General features: G+C 45.9%; 1 protein-coding gene across 1 annotated transcript in view; it reads left to right on the top strand.

Annotated features, from left to right (window-relative positions):
* The window catches only part of LOC148542183 (gamma-aminobutyric acid receptor subunit rho-1-like), a 130,194-nt gene that overhangs the window by 87,507 nt on the left and 25,398 nt on the right, over nt 1–17,289 (top strand). The window contains exon 3 of the mRNA XM_088470782.1: nt 4,637–4,743. Coding sequence (XP_088326908.1) covers nt 4,637–4,743 — 107 coding nt within the window. The remainder of the gene's footprint in view (nt 1–4,636; nt 4,744–17,289) is intronic.

Raw genomic sequence — 17,289 nt, 5'->3', positions numbered from 1 at the left:
CAGCATTGGTGTTACAGGGATCAGTATTTACATTGCCTTCTATGTGCAGGTAAGTAGAGTACACGTTTTTTAGGGCTTATTCACATAGGCACTAATCAAATGAACTATGGCCCTCATTCAGAGCCACTCGCTATTTGCGGTCGTTCGTTCTAAAACTAGGGGTGGCTATTCAAATGAACCGTTCGCTGTTTGCGGTCTGTTCACGCCTCTATGTCTGAACGAGCGAACAAAACTTGCGTTCGTTTTTTGGAAAAATATGCCCCCTGGCCGCTCGCATCCTACGTCATGTCCGCTATTTATTAGATTAATCGAGTACATCGACAAGGGTATGAACTGCTCGCTATTCTTGGGGTTGGTGTTTGCTACCACAATTTTGCGAGCAGTTCTGACTATAAAATAACCCAGTGACGTGGTCAATGACGCTGCTGTTTTAAATATGCACACCCATAAAACGCCCGTTTTGACCTTTAAGCACGCCTGCGTTCTGATTTCCACTCCCCATTTTCAAGCACCTTCCCCTGTTACCACCCACATACGCCTCTTTCTGTCACTCAAAATAGTAGGCATTCGCTATTTTGCGAGCACATGAATTTCGGCCGCACTGACTGGTTAGCGCATGCGTATAACGATCCGTACGCATGCGCAGTTGGGCTAACATCGCTCGGAACGAACGAGCGGCCGCTTACGAGCGGCTCTGAATCAGGCCCTATGTGATCAAGTAAAAAAGTAATAGGAAGTAGAAATTCCCACAGACAGAGAGATAAGGCTGGGTACACACGTAAAGATTTTCTGTCCAACCATCCAACTAGTTGATTGGTTGGAATGAAAATCTTGTAACATATGGGAGTAACTGATGATCAGCAATTTGCTCCTAAATGCCAGAAAACAGATGAAAATGGTCAGACAAGTTTGTTAAATGTTTGATCTAAACAATGTGTTCAAACAACAGTTTTTGTCCATTTTCTGGCGTTTGGGAGAAAATTTCTGATTGTCATTTGCTTTCATACCTTATCGGATTTTCATTCCAACCAATCAACTAGTTGGATGTTGGACAGAAAATCTTTACGTGTGTACCCAGCCTAAAAGAGACAGCGATGAAGATCTCCCCAGACAAAAATCCTTGAACTGTGATGTTAGCATACAGCAACTCTGTGTTAAGGGGGGTATCCACTTAGCGATTTAGCCAAGCGATTGCATGATAACAACATAGTTATCGTGCAATCGCTTGCAAATCGCGCATGCATCGTGAATGCATCAGGCATGTTTTGGTCGGAAGCGACCAACGATGCGCGTGCCCGCTGGTCGTTTCTGACATCCGACATCACCTGTACATGCTGGTCAACCTGACGATCTCGTCAGGTTCAGCATGTGCGGGGATGAGGGATGTGCCAGAACTGAACGAGTGAACGTTCAGTCTAGGCACATCACTAGATATACAAATGAGAGCACGACTGCAATGTCGTAATCGTGCTCTCGTTTGTATATCTACAAGTGGATACCCGCCATAAAAGGTTATTATTAGGGGTGAGCGGGTTCGGATTTCTGAAATCCGAACCCCCCCGAGCCCCCCCGATCCGAGGCCGATCCGAGTCAGGCTCGACTTTTTCCGCCTGACTCGGATCTGAAATTCGAGGCAAAACGTCATCATCCCGCCTTCCGGGTCTCACGGGTTTTGGATCCTATATAAGGTACCCGCGTCGGCGCCATTTTCTCACTCGGCTGTGGACAGTGAAGAGGGAGGGTGGGAGTTAGGGCTGGCTGGGCTGTGTAGTGTAGTGTAGTGTAGAGTAGTGTTGTGCTGTGCTGTGCTGTGCTGTGCTGCGCTGCTGTTGTCCACTACTTCAAAGTCCATAGGGGCTAGCTGTGTTGTGCTGTGCTGCTGTTGTTAATAGGGGCTGTGTCCACTACTTCAAAGTCCATAGGGGCTGGCTGGACTGTGTTGTGCAGTCAGTTCTCCATAGGGGCTGTGTCCACTCCAAAGTCCTGTGCAGTGTCCCAGTCCTAAAGGGGTGCTGTAATGTTGTCCAGGGGGTGCTCTGTCCATCAGGGGTGCTCCCCCCAAGTGCTAAAAAAATTATATTTTTTCTGTGTTTGTGAATTGTGTGCGCAGTAGCCGCACGTGCATCAACAAAGTAGTGCCAAGCGTGCGCCTGTGTCCTAAGTAAAGGGCCGGCTGGCTTGACCGTTAAAGGGTGCTGTAACCCCCAAAGTACACTCCAGTCCAAACCAAAAAAAAAAATATTTTCTATGTTTGTGAATTGTGTGCACTGTGGCTGCACGTGTATCAACAAAGGAGCAGCGCCAAGCGTGCGCCTGTGTCCCATAAGTAAAGAGCCGGCTGGCTCATTTCTTAAAGGGTGGTGTAACCCACAAAGTGCACTACTCTCCAGCAAAAATAAAAAAATATTTTCTGTGTTTGTGTGCGCTTTAGCCGCACGTATATATCAATATAACATAAATGGAGGACCAAACTTTCTCTGATAAAAAGAAAATATGGAAAGATCAAGAACCACTTCCTCCTAGTGCTGTTGCTGCTGCTGGGAGTTGTTCATCATCCCAGAGAGGAAGTAGGAACACCACCACTTTTACTAAACTATTGACCCTCCAACAGTCCCTAGCGATGAGGATGAAGTACGACAGCAGTCATCCTGAAGCAAAACGTATAACTGAGGCCTTGACTGCTATGTTGGTGTTAGACGTGGGTCCGGTATCTGCCATTAGTGCAGTGGGATTTAGACAATTGATGGAGGTAGTGTGTCCCCGGTTCCAAATCCCGTCTAGATTCCACCTGCATCCTCAAAGCAGCAGCGACAAGCGTGCGTCTGTCTGTTAAAGGGTGGTGTAACCCTCAAAGTGCGCTCCACAAACAATAAAAAAATTCTTCTTTTTTTTTCTGTCTTTGTGAAATGTGTGGGCTGTAGCCGCACCTGCATCCTTAAAGCAGCAGCGACAAGCGTGCGTCTGTTAAAGGATTACATCGGTGACAGCATCCAAGTAGGCATGTCAGACAGTCCGTACCTGTACTGGCAGGAAAAAGAAGCAATTTGGAGGTCCCTGTACAAACTGGCTCTATTTTACCTGAGTTGCCCCCCCTCCAGTGTGTACTCCGAAAGTGTTTAGTGCAGCCGGGAACCTTGTCAGCAAAAGGCGTAGGAGGTTGCTTCCACAAAATGTGGAGAAGATGATGTTCATAAAATGAATTATCAACTCTTCCAGGGAGACCAGCCTCCAGAACGTACAGAGGGACCTGTGGTTGTGGATTCCAGCAGGGACGAATTAATACTCTGTGAGGATGAGGATGTACACAACACTGAAGAGGTTGAGGAATCGGAGGATGAGGACATCTTGCCTCCGTAGAGCCAGTTTGTGCAGGGACAGATTAATTGCCAGCTTGTTTTTTGGGGGCCCAAACGAACCAATCATTTCAGCCACAGTCGTGTGGCAGACCCTGGCGCTGAAATGTTTGGTTTGTTAAAGTGTGCATGTCCTGTTTATACAACATAAGGGTGGGTGGGAGGACAATTCCATCTTGCACCTCTTTTTTTTCTTTGAATTATTTACTGTTTGGGGCCTAGTTTTTCAAACTGCCATCCTGTCTGCCACTGCAGTGTCACTCCTAGATGGACCACGTGTTTGTGCCGCCCACTCGTATCTCTTAGCATAGTCATCCAGCTACCTCGGTGCAACCTTTTGGACATAAAAACACTATTGTGAGGTGTTCAGAATAGACTGGAAATGAGTGGAAATTAAGGTTATTGAGGTTAATAATAGCATAGCAGCAGAAAAACACACAAATTCTGTGATTTTAGCTGTTTTTAAAAAAAAAAAAAAATACAGATCCAAAACACAAAACCCAGAACCCAAAACACGGAAGGGTGGTTTTGGCAAAACCAATCCAGATCCAAAACACGAAGAAAGATCCAGATCCAAAACACGAAAAGTGGCTGGTGCACACCCCTAGTTATAATGATAGTTACTGGGGCAGTTGCTGGGGTTTGAGAGTCACAGGGAACACACCTGTGCTCATTCCATCCCTGAAAAAGAATGTTGTTGAATAGACCTTTACGACTCCAACAGAGGCAGTCTGCTGGTCAGAGCATTATGTTTTTATCCCACATAGCCCCTGCTTGCCTACATCTAGCCACATACAATTACAGCTAAACAAATAGGCACATTATTTTCTCAAACCTAATTTGATTTAAAAACCAGGCAGGACTATATTATAAGTGCAAATGGTGCTCCAAATACTTTTCACTTATACTGTACATATTTTTTTTAATGACAACTGCTTTTATGTCTACAGATAGTTCATATAAATTGTATTTAATTGATATTTCTGGATTTATTTGAATTAATTTTTCAAAGAATAATTACACCTGTCACAAGGGCTGAGACAAAGCTTGTGAAAATATAGCGTATCTGTTCACTAGACATAAATGAGGCTCCGCACCGCCTTCTGCACGGTTCATAAGTTCACTAATTTATAGGCAGTAGTCTATGGATTATTAATAAATTCTGTAAAATGGATGTTTAAACTGTTAGGCAGAAGTTATACTTTAATTACTTGTAAATAAACATGATTTCTGGTACTTTCAGTAAGTGTTTCCCTATAACCTATTTTGTAATTTTGGAACAGCCCAGTTTTTAAAAGAAGTCCAGATATCACAAAATCACCGCTCACAAAATCTGAACAACTTCTCCGAATAGACGACCACGACTTCACTATGAGACCCGGCTTTGGAGGTATGTCAAGATTACTATCTTTTTACAGTGATATTGGGGAACAACTGAAATTAACTAATAGAAAATAAACATTCATGTGAAAATAAAGGTGAATGGATTGGTATAATGCCTGTATAATTGATGTATTAAGGGGGGGGATTTATCAAAGCTGGGAGAGAGATAAAATTGTGAGAGATAAAGTACTAACCAATCAGCTTCCAATTTACATTTTGCAGGCTGTGTTTAAAAAAATGATAGGAGCTGATTGGTTGGTAATTTGTTACAATTTTATCTCTCTCCCAGCTTTGATACATGCTTAGTCATTAGTCTTTTAAGAAAACATGCTAAATTGGGGTACAAAAATTTGTGATCAGAAATGAGTGAGAAATGGTTCAGTAAAAAGATGTTATATCTAGTTATTTTTACCTATTTTCAAACAAACATGAAAAACAAATTCCGTAATGTGGCCATACACTAAGCAACTGTCCGCCCCATCAGCCAATTATCGGGCAATAATTGCACAGTGTATAGCTAGGTACACACTATACCCAATCTGGCTGGATAGAATGAAAATCTGGAAATGTCAATCAACCATTTGTTCCCAAATACTTGAAAACAGTTAAAAATGGTCATTCAGACAAATTGCTTAAATCCATTTGTTTTAACCAATTTGTCAGGACGTCCATGTACGTTTTCCGGCATTTGGAAGCAAGAGCAGCAATTATCACTCAGTCGAGCATAGGGAATTTTTCAGCATGCCCAACAGATGCAATCATTTGTGTTGTGTCTGACAGTGGATATACTCACCATCAGACAGACCAGTTATCTGGCAGTATATTGCAATGTCAGACAATTGGTCTGTCTGTCTGATGGTGAAATTGATCTCACACTGTACGGCCAGCATTAATAAATGAATATCTATCATGAAGACTTTGTCAACTATCTTTAAATGATCCTTTGATAGTTTGAAATAATCCTGGTGACAGGGATGTAACTAGGTATTTGGAGGTACCATAGCGAAAGTTTGTAAGGGCCCCTATGTACCACCCAATGGTGAAAAATTTATATAACACATGTAACTTTGACAAGGAAGATGGGCCCCTCAGCTCTGGGCCCCATAGCAGCTGCACCCCTTGCACCTATGATAGTTAATCTGTGCTAGTGATCCTCCATCAGTGCATTACAATTTCAAGTTACGTCACTCCTTTAGCAAATCACCACTCAGTTGTGCTAGATATATGTCAGACAAATGATTATCACATAACCTTGGTAAAACTATTAATTCCCAGATCAAATGTTTGCTTTCAGAAATATTGGTGTACTTACCATATAGTATACTATATTAATGTGTAGTAATCAGTTTAAAATAAATTCACAATATGTTTCTGTGTATAGTAGTGATGAGACATTTTAACCATGCTAAACTTAAGAGCCTTCGCATTTTTTACAAAATCTAAAAAGCTTAGGGGCCTACATATTAACAAGCATTGTAGATAATGATTTCATATGGCCTATTATCCCGGCAACAAAAAACAGCATGACCAGATTTATACCCCTTTTACACCAGAGCTAAAACCTGGGTTTTTGCAGGGTTAACCCAGGTAGCTCCTTGGTGTATAAGGGGACAGGGTTGGATTCCTGGGTTGAGAGACCCGCCAACCCAGGTAACTTGCAGGGTTTAACACAGGAATGACCCGTGAAACCCTGCAGTGTAACTGGTGCGATCCAGGTCACGATGACCTGGAGTGTGCCGCATGCCGGTCAATTGGCCGACTTCAGTGGCGCTTGATCCACTTCCACGCTGGAAGAGCCGGGTCACTGCAGACCCGGCTCCGGTGTGAACGGCGCCGACTCGGGAATATCTTGGGTCGGCACTGCCTAAATTCCTGGTCTGATCCGGTTTGAAACCCAGTTGCAACCTCCAGGTCAGACCTGGAATTTAGGTATAAAAGCAGTATTAGAGACACTCAACTGCTTCAGTGATACTGATACTAACAAGGAATGGTGAGGGTCAGTCACTGATAATAAACCAAACCAAAATGATCCATAACACACCAATATGGAGCTATTATAGTACCATAGTATAGTAGCCCTGTAATGCAGCCCTACAGTATAATCCCTCAGTATGTGCTTGGAGTGGGGAATAGGATCCAGACTATGTAGCAGCAATTTATCTTCTACCTTAAACCTCCATATATTCCCTTGTTATGTAGAGGGACATCTGCTTCTATTATCCCCATTCTTCATTTTGCAGTGCACGTGCATGTAGGTAATAGCAGACGACCCTGGTAACTAGGGATGTGCAGGCTCGGATAGGTTCGAGTTTGCACGTTGAGTTCGGATTTTTCCCTCCAAAAAAACGGAACTCAGAACGAGGCAAAACGTCATCTTACATGGACGAACATCATCATTCCTGGACAAAAGTCCAGGAATGATGATGTTCGTCCATGTAAGATGACGTTTTGCCTCGTTCTGAGTTCCGTTTTTTTGGAGGGAAAAATCCGAACTCCACGTGCAAACTCGAACCTATCCGAGCCTGCACATCCCTACTGGTAACTATAGATAGTATTTTCCTTTTCCGAAAAAATGAATGCTGTCACAGGGAATGATAGAGAATATCCAGTTTGAATAGATAACAAGAATTAATGAACCGCATACAAGGCTAGTTTCACGACAATTGCATGATACAGCAACATTGTATCAGTAATTACTGTTACAATTGTAAACTCCATAAAAAAAATATATGATTTGTTTATAGGTAATTGTAATAATTCCAACATGTACAGGGCCAGCAATCATGGTAAGCCATTAGATGTGGCAGTAGGACCATCCTGCTTGAGCTGAAGGTTTTTATTTCAGATGTGGATCCATTCCAGAGCATTGGAGCAAGTCTGTGAGTCTCGGGTAAAGCCAGAAAACCTTGCACTGCCCTGGAACTTATATGTACACATTGGTCTCTTTATACATTGGATAGAGGCCATGATTCAGAGCCGGACGCTCTGACAGAGCGCTCGCTCTGAATCAGGGCCGGGCTTTTTTTTTTTTTTTTAAACCACCCACAGCTAAAGCGAGCGGCCAGGAAGATGGTCATGATGGTCAATACCATCGCGACCATCGGGCTTGCGATGAGACCCTTGTGGTAGGGTCTCGTTGCCGCAAGCCCCAGAGATTTCAGCTCTAACAGATGTCAGTGGGGCCGCCCCCAAATGGAGGCGTTCACATGGGAACGCCTCCGTTTGGACAGTCACTCTCCTGGCCTGCCCACCAAAGGGGGCGTGCTGTCACTCAACATCGACAGCACGCCCCCTTTGGTACAAGTCCCGGAGCGACGGATTGCCCGTCACTATCCGGGTCTCGCGCATGCGCACAACGGAGCCGGCTCTGTCGTGCGCATGCGCTCTGGGCCACCATCCACCTGGTTGCGAGCGCTCAGCGCTTGCGACCGGGTCTGAATCAGGCCCTGTGTTTGTTAAACAGTATGAACAATTAACCCTATAGATGGTGTATAGCAGTGCACCATTAACAATGCATGTTTTCCATATCTCCTAATTGGTGCACAGATGTATTTATTACTGGCTGACACATTTTAAAGGATTCACAATTGGAGCTAATTATTTCATTTGTGATATTGAGGAGAACTTTAAAACATGCAGCTCATTATATTATAAAACAGTAATTGTATTATATACTATTGCTCTTGTGGTCATGGTGTGAGCTGGGGATGGGAGTTTTCAGACAACCGGACCCCCTGCTTTTACCTATGAGTATGGCTTATTAGCAGCTATGTGTGCTTGTCTGGTTGAACTGTAATAATTATGAGAGGTGAAGAGTTTTTTTCTGCCAAAGAGAATTTTGTGAAGAGGCAATTATTCCACTGAGGGGACAATCATTTCCCTGTGTGTGTACACATAACTTGGGTAATTGTATTGCTACATATGTGTTAGACACGAGATGCTGGTGCTCGGGATGCCGGTGGTCATAATCCCAATGCCGAACGGCATCCAGACAGGGTTAGCATACTGAAACCTGTTGGTTGGTATCCTAATCCTCCCCCTCTCCCTACCCCTACCCTTAACCCTAACCTCCCCCTGTAGTGCCTAACTGCTAACCCTATCCCTGCTACTTACCTTCAGGATGCCGACAGCGGGATTCTGACAGGTGTCGGGATTCAGGTGCCAGAATCCCTGCGGTTGGCATTATGACCACATCACTTATATATAGCTCAGTGCCAGTATTAAGAAGCTGGGGAATATACCCCGCCATTAGAGTGTCTGTTTTTTAACTGATAACTAATTACACTCACATGTTACATAATACAACAATGATGGGTATTATAATTCACTTTTAATGTCCAGTAAAAGTTATATTTTATTAGTCACTGCGTTATTGGAATACTAATCTTATCTTTGCTTTATGTTAATATCCAGGGTGCACCCCTGCTGCACAATACTCTGCTAATAATTTTCACTTTTATATGGTGTAGCAGGGCCGGCTCCTGGGGTGTTCAACCAGTGTGGGTGCAGTCCTCCCAAATGCCCCGATTTCAGCGAGACAGTCCCATTTTTCGGGCACTGTTCCACTGTGGGAGGTTGGGGACACGCTCCACCACAGCTCTAATTTGCTAAGCAGAGAGCAGCAGTGCCGGTGAAGCTGAATGTATGAGGTGCGCATGCGTGCAGCATCCATTCAGCGCAGGGAGATGGCTGGGGCAGCCCAGCTGCTGACAGAGTGCTGGGTTTTCCCCCAGCATGACGTAAAACGTGAGGCGTGTCATACAAGCATGCCCCTAAATTATGTAATCTAGAGGGCATGGTCTATGGGAATTAGATAACACCCCCTTTTCAAATGCATGTGGGATAAGGATGCCAAACGATTCTGGCACAGGGCGCTGCTCCACCTCGAACTGGCCGGTGTAGCATGGAAAACATTACAGACCGATAGATATTTTATGTGAGGAAACGTTGTTTTTATAGTGTTGATCCCCACTGTGCATAAGCAACTGAATCAAAAAAGATGGAATAGAGTGTTCAGTATATTAAATTAAATTGCACATAAAGAAAAAATGTCATCACATGACAAGGGGGCATTTTATAACAAAGTGGTTATTACTTTTGGTGGTCTATGTACTAAGCTGTGGAGAGAGATAAAGTACCAACCAATCAGCTCCAAACTGTTACTTTACAGGCTGTGTTGAAAAATGACAGTTAGGAGCTGATTGATTAGTACTTTATCTCCATCCACTATCTCTGCAGGGCAAAGTACATAGACCCCTTGGTGAAGTCAATGGTGGGAACCGCAGAATAAACTTTTGTAACCCTGCAGCTCTTCCTTGACTTCAATGGAGGGAGCCGTTCATTGTCTGAGAGAGGCGGGGGCTGACCTCCCTCAGCCAATGAACACTCTACAAAGGCTGAAGCCGCGTCTGAGCTCTTCATTCGGGAGGTAACAACCATCGTGGTTGTTGCATGTTGCGTGGATCGAGTTACTTGTTTTTTTATTTAACCAAGACCATGGATGCCTACAGGGAGAAGGGGGCCAGTCCAGCCAGGGGCAAACGCAGGATTTTTGGGGGGGGTTTCCACATACACACATACTGTATATCAGCCCCAGCCACAAACAACCAGTCCCAGACAGCCCCTGCACCAGATAGTCACCCCAGACAGCCAGCCCCAGATAGCCAGCCCCTGCCCCACACTGCCAGCCTCTATCCAGACAGCCAGCCCCAACCAGATAGCCAGCATGCCAGCCCCAGACAGCCAACCCCACACTTACCTGATGCTTGTAGCTCCTCAGTCAAAAGCCGCGGGTGCGAGTCCTCTGCTCTGTGGCGCGGCGTGACATCATGTGCGCCTGCTGCTGGGTCTCTCTCCTTCAAAAAAAAATAGGGGGTAGCGGGGTCAGCAATGCCGGGTAAGCGGGGCCCCCTCTCTATCTGGCCCTCCAGTCTAGTCTCTGAGGACGGCCCTGGTGATTGCTGCACGCTGCCTGGCCACTGTCAATGCAGCTGTCAGCGCTTCCGCATCTGGTGGTATGAAAGCCACCTGACGCAGAAGCACTGACAGCTGAACAGGCAGCGGCTGGGCAGCTCCGAGTGTGGCCCGCTGATTGTGCAGAGACAGAGACAAGGTTGTCTCAGTCTCTGAAAAAAATAAAAATAAAATAGTTGGACGGGGGGGGGGGTTCTGGGTACCCAGAAACCCCCCTGCGTGCGCTAGTGCCAGCTAATGTAGGAGAGTATGTGTGAGTGTGTATGTATGTATTAAAACTTTACTATCACAGTGTGTGTATTGTATTTTATTAAACATTTCTTTACAGGTGAACTACAGGTACCAGCAGGCCCTTAATGCCCTGCATGTTGGTACTTGTGGTTCTCCAAGTACCAGCATGTGGGAGAGGCTTGCTGTGACCTGCAGTTCTACTGTAAAGACAATTTTTACACTTTTTTTTTACACTACACTTACACTATAAACCCGCCACCCACCGCCCAGGGGTGGCTGGTATAGCCCTGGGCTATCAGCCTAGGCCAGGGGTGCCCTAGAGAGGGGGACCTTTTTATTGGGGGGTCCCCAACTCCCCAGGGATCCCTGGCCTGGGCTGACTAGCTGTCAGGGCTGATGCTTCGGCTGGGGGGCCCTGTGAAAAGGCTCCCCTGACTGTGGCATTAGCCCCCTGCTAGAAAGGGTGTGGTGCTGGTTGTAGAAATTACAGGGGAACCCTACGCATTTTTTCCCTGTAATTCCAGAACCAGGACTCCAGTCCTGGCAGTCCCATTTTGATTCCACCTCCCTGGCCACAGGTGGAACCGCTGGATGGTACCCCCCCTTGGCTGGTGCCCAGGGCCGGCTCTAGGAATGTTTCACCTGAGCGGTCGCACAAGGGCACCACCTACAGTGGGCGCGCTGATTTTCTGCCGCAATTTTCCCTGCCCGGCCCTGTCACTGTCTGGCTGTGTGCTGTCATGCCGGGCTGCCCACCCACCTTGCTGCTGTTCTTTCGCATTGGGCACACCCATGGTGCCGCGACCGCCCTATAACACCACCAGCCGCTGCCAGTCCCTCCTCAAAGATTGAGCTGGGCTGGCCGGGTGTGACGTCACATGCCATCTCTGCCCGCGTAGTCTCTGATGGCAGCGGCCGTGGATGAAGTGGATACCTGGGCAGTTTGCACTGGCTGCTGCTACAGTGCTAGCGCAGGCAGATGGCCGGCCACCTGACCTGCAGTCATCGACCTACGAGGGTGGCTGTGCTTAGGAGACAGTCAGAGAGAATCACTCGGTAAGTGAATGTGCCGCTCATAATGGACTGGCTGCTGGCACTGGCAGGCAGGCTGCGTGTGTGTGCAGAAGTGCCACACCCAATCACATACAGCCTGCCTGTCAGTGCCAGCAGCCAGCCCATGAGTAAAAAAAATGGTGAAATGTGTGCCGGACCCGGAGTAGCTGAATGGATGCTGCGTACATGTGCGCGACATCCGTTCAGTCTCGGGAGAGGGCTTGGGGAAGTCCAGCAAGTGACGGAGTGCTGGGCTTACCCCCAGCCTGACGTTATTTGGAGGCGTGCCATTCGGGCATGCCTCAAAATAACGTCACTTAGGGGGCGTGGCCTATGGTAATTAGGCTACGCCTCCATTTTTGGTAACTAAGCAGGCACATGGTGCTTCGTCCCCTGGAGTCGGCCCTGCCGGCACCCCTGGCGAGTGCCATCCTGGCCAAGGAGTAGATACACTCCTCTCTTTGGGCTCAATTCAATTAAAATTGAATAGCGCAAGGAAGGAGCTCCCGGAGCTATTCAATTAAGCGTGTTATGTCTGAGAATGCCCGTTCTCGAGCCTTAAACATGGTTGTCGCAAGAACGGGCATTCTCCGACTTAAGTGCCTGCCGTGATTCTGTTTTCGGAGCGCTAAGAGCAGAAAACAGCATTGCGCCAGGAGTTTTTTTTTTTTTTTTTTTTTATTTCTGCTCACACCCCAGGAGGGGTGCAAGAAGAAATCCTTCAGTCAGGCTTAACAGCCTGCTGAATTGGAATATGGTAATGTGGGAGCGCTAATAGATATATGTAATGAAATAAACCCAATGGCGTAAAAAATGTAAATAGATAATGGGGTCACATTTAATGAAGCGATAACATTAAAAATGTATGAAATAAATAGAATCAATGGTATCTAGAAACCAACATATAAAAATTTGACATACATCAATACAGACAATGTATAAATAAAAACATGACATAAAAAAACAGCATAAATGAAATATATATGTTGACAACCGCTAGTGGATTGTAAACTGTAAAACAAACGTCCAAAAGGTTTTAAAAAAATTATGCACCTGTTAATATGAGTAATGTGTTTAATATCTCCAGTGAATTGGCTCTCAGATATTCTGAGATATTCAACAGATGATAGTCTTGTATGAATATATATATCTCTTGGTATTGAGACAGAGAAGTGGAACAACTTTGGAGATATAAATGTCAATAGTTCCAATATCGGATGTATGGATAAGTCTCAGTATTAAAACAGAGAGGTAAAACAACTGTGGAGATATAGATGTCAAATATTTCCAATAACGAGTGGAAAAAACGGATAATGGTGCCAGCCCAGTAATTGAATAATACAGAGTCTTACCCGCTATTAGACTGTGCAGTGCGGGTACTGTGCGGCGTGGGGGAATCGGCTGTCCGTGCAGTTGAAGATCCCAGCCGGGATTGAATGAGGTTTCCTTATGTGGTGTAGCTGGATGTCTGAACGGCGACTGGAGTAAATAAGAGCCGCTCTGATGAATGCAACGTCTCGCTGGTTAGCAGCTTTACACCACGGGGAGAGAACTTCTCAGTGATAATAACAGTGTATCTTGAAACAGCAATTCTGTTGCACTGTATAATCAAAGTGGGAACATCTAATGCGTTTCTCGGCTCTGTTTGACTGGCCGCTTCCTCAGAGGTTTAAAATTCCAATTCAAATGGGTCAGCCTTATATCCCCATGTAGTCATAATGATCTCTTGCAGGTGTGCATCTCAGATGTTCTAATTAGTAATGACCTCATGCTGGCAAACTTTTATACAATATCCAAATCCAACCCACTTATTGATGCAAATAAAATAGTATTATACAGACTGAAAGCCTTAAAAAAAAATAATATATATATATATATATATATAAATAACATATATGTATATATAGTATTATACAAAACAATACCTACAAAAAGGAAAAGGAAACACTAACAATGGGAAATAATAGATAATAGACTGAGAAAATAATAAAGATAAAACTAATAAAAAAAATTAATAAAAAATTATAAATAGAAAAATATATATAGATTAGCCTGCTGAATTGGGCGAAGCAGGGGCATGGTTGTCCACAGTTCCCGGAAATGGGGCTTGTCGCCCCCATTTTCCGGGAGGGACGAGGCCAGGGTCTGCATTGATGGACATGGATTTCCTAGCCCTGCAGCTGCCAGGACATGGGCAGGCAGCGGTAAGCTTTAGTTACCGCAGCCTGGCCACTAGAGCAATCACCGAGACCATCGGTCACAATGGTTGTGATGCTGATTCCAGCCTGCATCCAAAGATCGCACATGCAGCAAGGAGGTGTCTGTTTCCTACAGACACCTCCTGCCGCATCTGCATTTGAGATGGATGGAATTGCACAGCTGCTTTTGTGCAACTCTGCAATTCCATCCATCTCTGAATAGGGCCCTGAGTCAACAAACAGTTCAGTACTTAACCAGTGGGGTAGAGTGGCATAAGTTCATCCCAGACTCCCGGAGGCAAGTTATAATTTGGTGCACCCCGTCACAGCCCCTGACATTGTAATGCCGGACGTGACACACTGACATAATCTGAGGAGCAGAGACACCAATGAGTAGGGACAGGCTATAGATAGACCGAGGCGACAGCTGATGGTCTGACATGGAGTTCTCCACTAGTGTATGGTGGCTTCTCACGTGCCGGGAAGGGGTGCCATGAATTGGGCGGCCGTGAAGGTACACTCCGGGTTACAGCCCTAAGTGGGGTGAATATATTGTGGACAATGGAGGAGGTACACCCTTAAGTACTGGCGCCCGGCGGCAGGCACTTCCATTGTCTCCCATAGTTCTGCCCCTGGTGGGGTAGTAATGTGAAATGTACAGCTGTACTCATAGTTATGCATACACAGACTTATGGCATGAAGCAGAGCTTGAGCGGAGCATACAGGTCACCAGCCGGTGACCGTATTTGGGTAGCGGTGCTGGATGCAAGCAGTACCAGCGTCTCTAGGCATTGTGGATCAGCGGTAACACCAGGTGTCTCTAAGCTAAGTGGAAGACATCAGTCTTCCACTGTGGCACTCTAACACAGTAACAAGATGGCGCCACTTGTGTGCAGAGGTATGGTCAGTGGCCATCTTGGTTAGGGATTTGAAGCCTCCCTGTATGAACCAATACAGAGTATTGCACAGTAGCGCTCTATAGCCTCAACACTTAATAAACAATTGATGGGCAAACAATCAGAAGGATGTTTCACTGAGTGACCGATGCCAAGGAAACCTCTGGTATTTGCCTTTAGTGCTGTAAGTGTACTTTGTTACCCTAGTGCCAGTTGGGCATTTGGTGTATAATATTATTATATTATTATCATCATTTATTTATATGGCGCCACAAGTGTTCTTATGTTCTTACAAAGTACATAAACACATATGTGACCAGTGACTTACAGTACAATCAGAGCCGGATTTAGATCTCATGGGGCCCTAGGCAAGGTACCAGTTTTGGGGCCCCCCTCCCTCAAACATTCCATAGCACTATATTTTAATTTCTGATTCTCAGCACAGAACCCCCCTCCTCCTCTCACAGCACAGACCCACTCTTTCACTGACCCCTCTCCTGTCTCAGCATAGACCCCCCCTCATGCAATGCCCCTGTACTAGTGCCCCTTATACAATGCCCTCTGTAGCAGAGCCCTTTATGCAATGCCCCCTGTAGCACTGCCCATTATGCAATGCCCTCTGTAGCAGCGCCCCTTTTGCAATGCCCCCTGTAGCAGTGCCCATTAAGCAGGGCCCCTTATGCAATGCCCCCTGTAGCAGTGCCCATTATGTAATGCCCCCTGTAGCAGCACCCCTTATGCAGCGTCCCCTGTAGTTGTGCCCTTTAAAGTAGAGATCCTGTAGTAGTAGTAGTAGTAGTGCCCCTGTAGTTGTGCCCTTTAAAGTAGTGCCCCTGTAGTTGCGCCCTTTAAAGTAGAGCACCTTTAGTAGTAGTAGTGGCCCTGTAGTACTAGTAGTAGTGGCCCTGTAGTTGTGCCCTTTAAAGTTGTGCCCCTGTAGTAGTAGTAGTGGCCCTGTAGTAGTAGTAGTAGTGCCCCTTTAGTTGTGCCCTTTGCCCCTGTAGTAGTCCCCCACCCCCCGTCCCCTACTTACCTGACTCCACGTGGCCGTCGTCCGGGCTGACGCTCCCGCTGCCGTACTGACTGGATCTAACTTGATCCAGCAGTAGCGGCCGCACAGGCTCCTCACGTCGCAGGTGACGTCATGACGTCACCCGCGCAGTGCATCACTGGGAACGCTGGCTCTGAAGCGATCGGAGGCTTCCTTATCCTCCGATCACTTCAGAGGCCAGCGTTCGCTGGCCCTGTACTGAAACGCCACCTTCTCCTTCTCTGTCCTGGTAGGAGCAGGGCTCTGGACATGGTAGTGCTGCTCCTGCTGCTGGCACCGGCCGGTGAGAGGAGACGCAGCAGCACGACCAGAGCCCTGCTCCTACCAGGACAGGGAAAGAGGGGGTGGCGTTAAAATGCAAGCTCTCTCCAGGGCCGGATTCCGGGTGGGCCCGTAGCCGGGCCCCTAGGGATCAGCCGGGGCATAGGCATCCACCTAGGATGCCTAGCGTTAAATCCGGCCCTGAGTACAATACAATGCAGGACCAGGTTATGGATAATATATATTGCTACATTAGCGACCATAACACCCAAATAAGCAACAGAGCATAAGCAACCAAGTGTTAGGTGCCCCAGTGGTGAATAAGAAGTAGATGAAACTAAAGTAGGGACAAGCACAAGAGGGTAGAGGGCCCTGCTCGTAAGAGCTTACAGTCATTGAAAAGTAACCATGGAGATGGCTCATGTGAAAATAGAGTAAAAAGAAATACACAAACACTCCATTCAGTAGAAATGTACACATAATATAACTTTTGCTCACCACATGACAATTTACTGCATCTGCTAGATTAACAGACTATAAATTCTGTGAAATGCAAATGTACAAGCACACTTTAGAAGAATGCCACCTGTGGTGGGCACCACTAGTAAAACTGACAGATATCATTATAGCTGTGCCCTGTTACTTGCTCAGTAAACAGGGGATTTACTGAATCCCAGAGTGTATAACTGTTCAATAATCAGCACTTTACTAACCTGTTTAGGAAAAGTTAATAATTTATTTATTTTTTATTTTTTTTAACAAATGATCAAATGTATCTCTGCTAAGTGCAAAGCACTAGTTAGTGGTGACATACTTTTCTTGTGGCCTATGGGATTAGACATTGTTATTCATCTTCCTTTCTTGGCTGCCAGATGGTAATATAAATCCAG

Source organism: Taudactylus pleione, unplaced genomic scaffold, assembly GCF_031769625.1.
Source record: "Taudactylus pleione unplaced genomic scaffold, aTauple2 ptg000015l, whole genome shotgun sequence".
Lineage (NCBI taxonomy): Eukaryota > Metazoa > Chordata > Amphibia > Anura > Myobatrachidae > Taudactylus > Taudactylus pleione.
The sequence above is the reverse complement of the archived record's forward strand: the minus strand, read 5'-3'. Positions and strand labels throughout refer to the sequence as shown.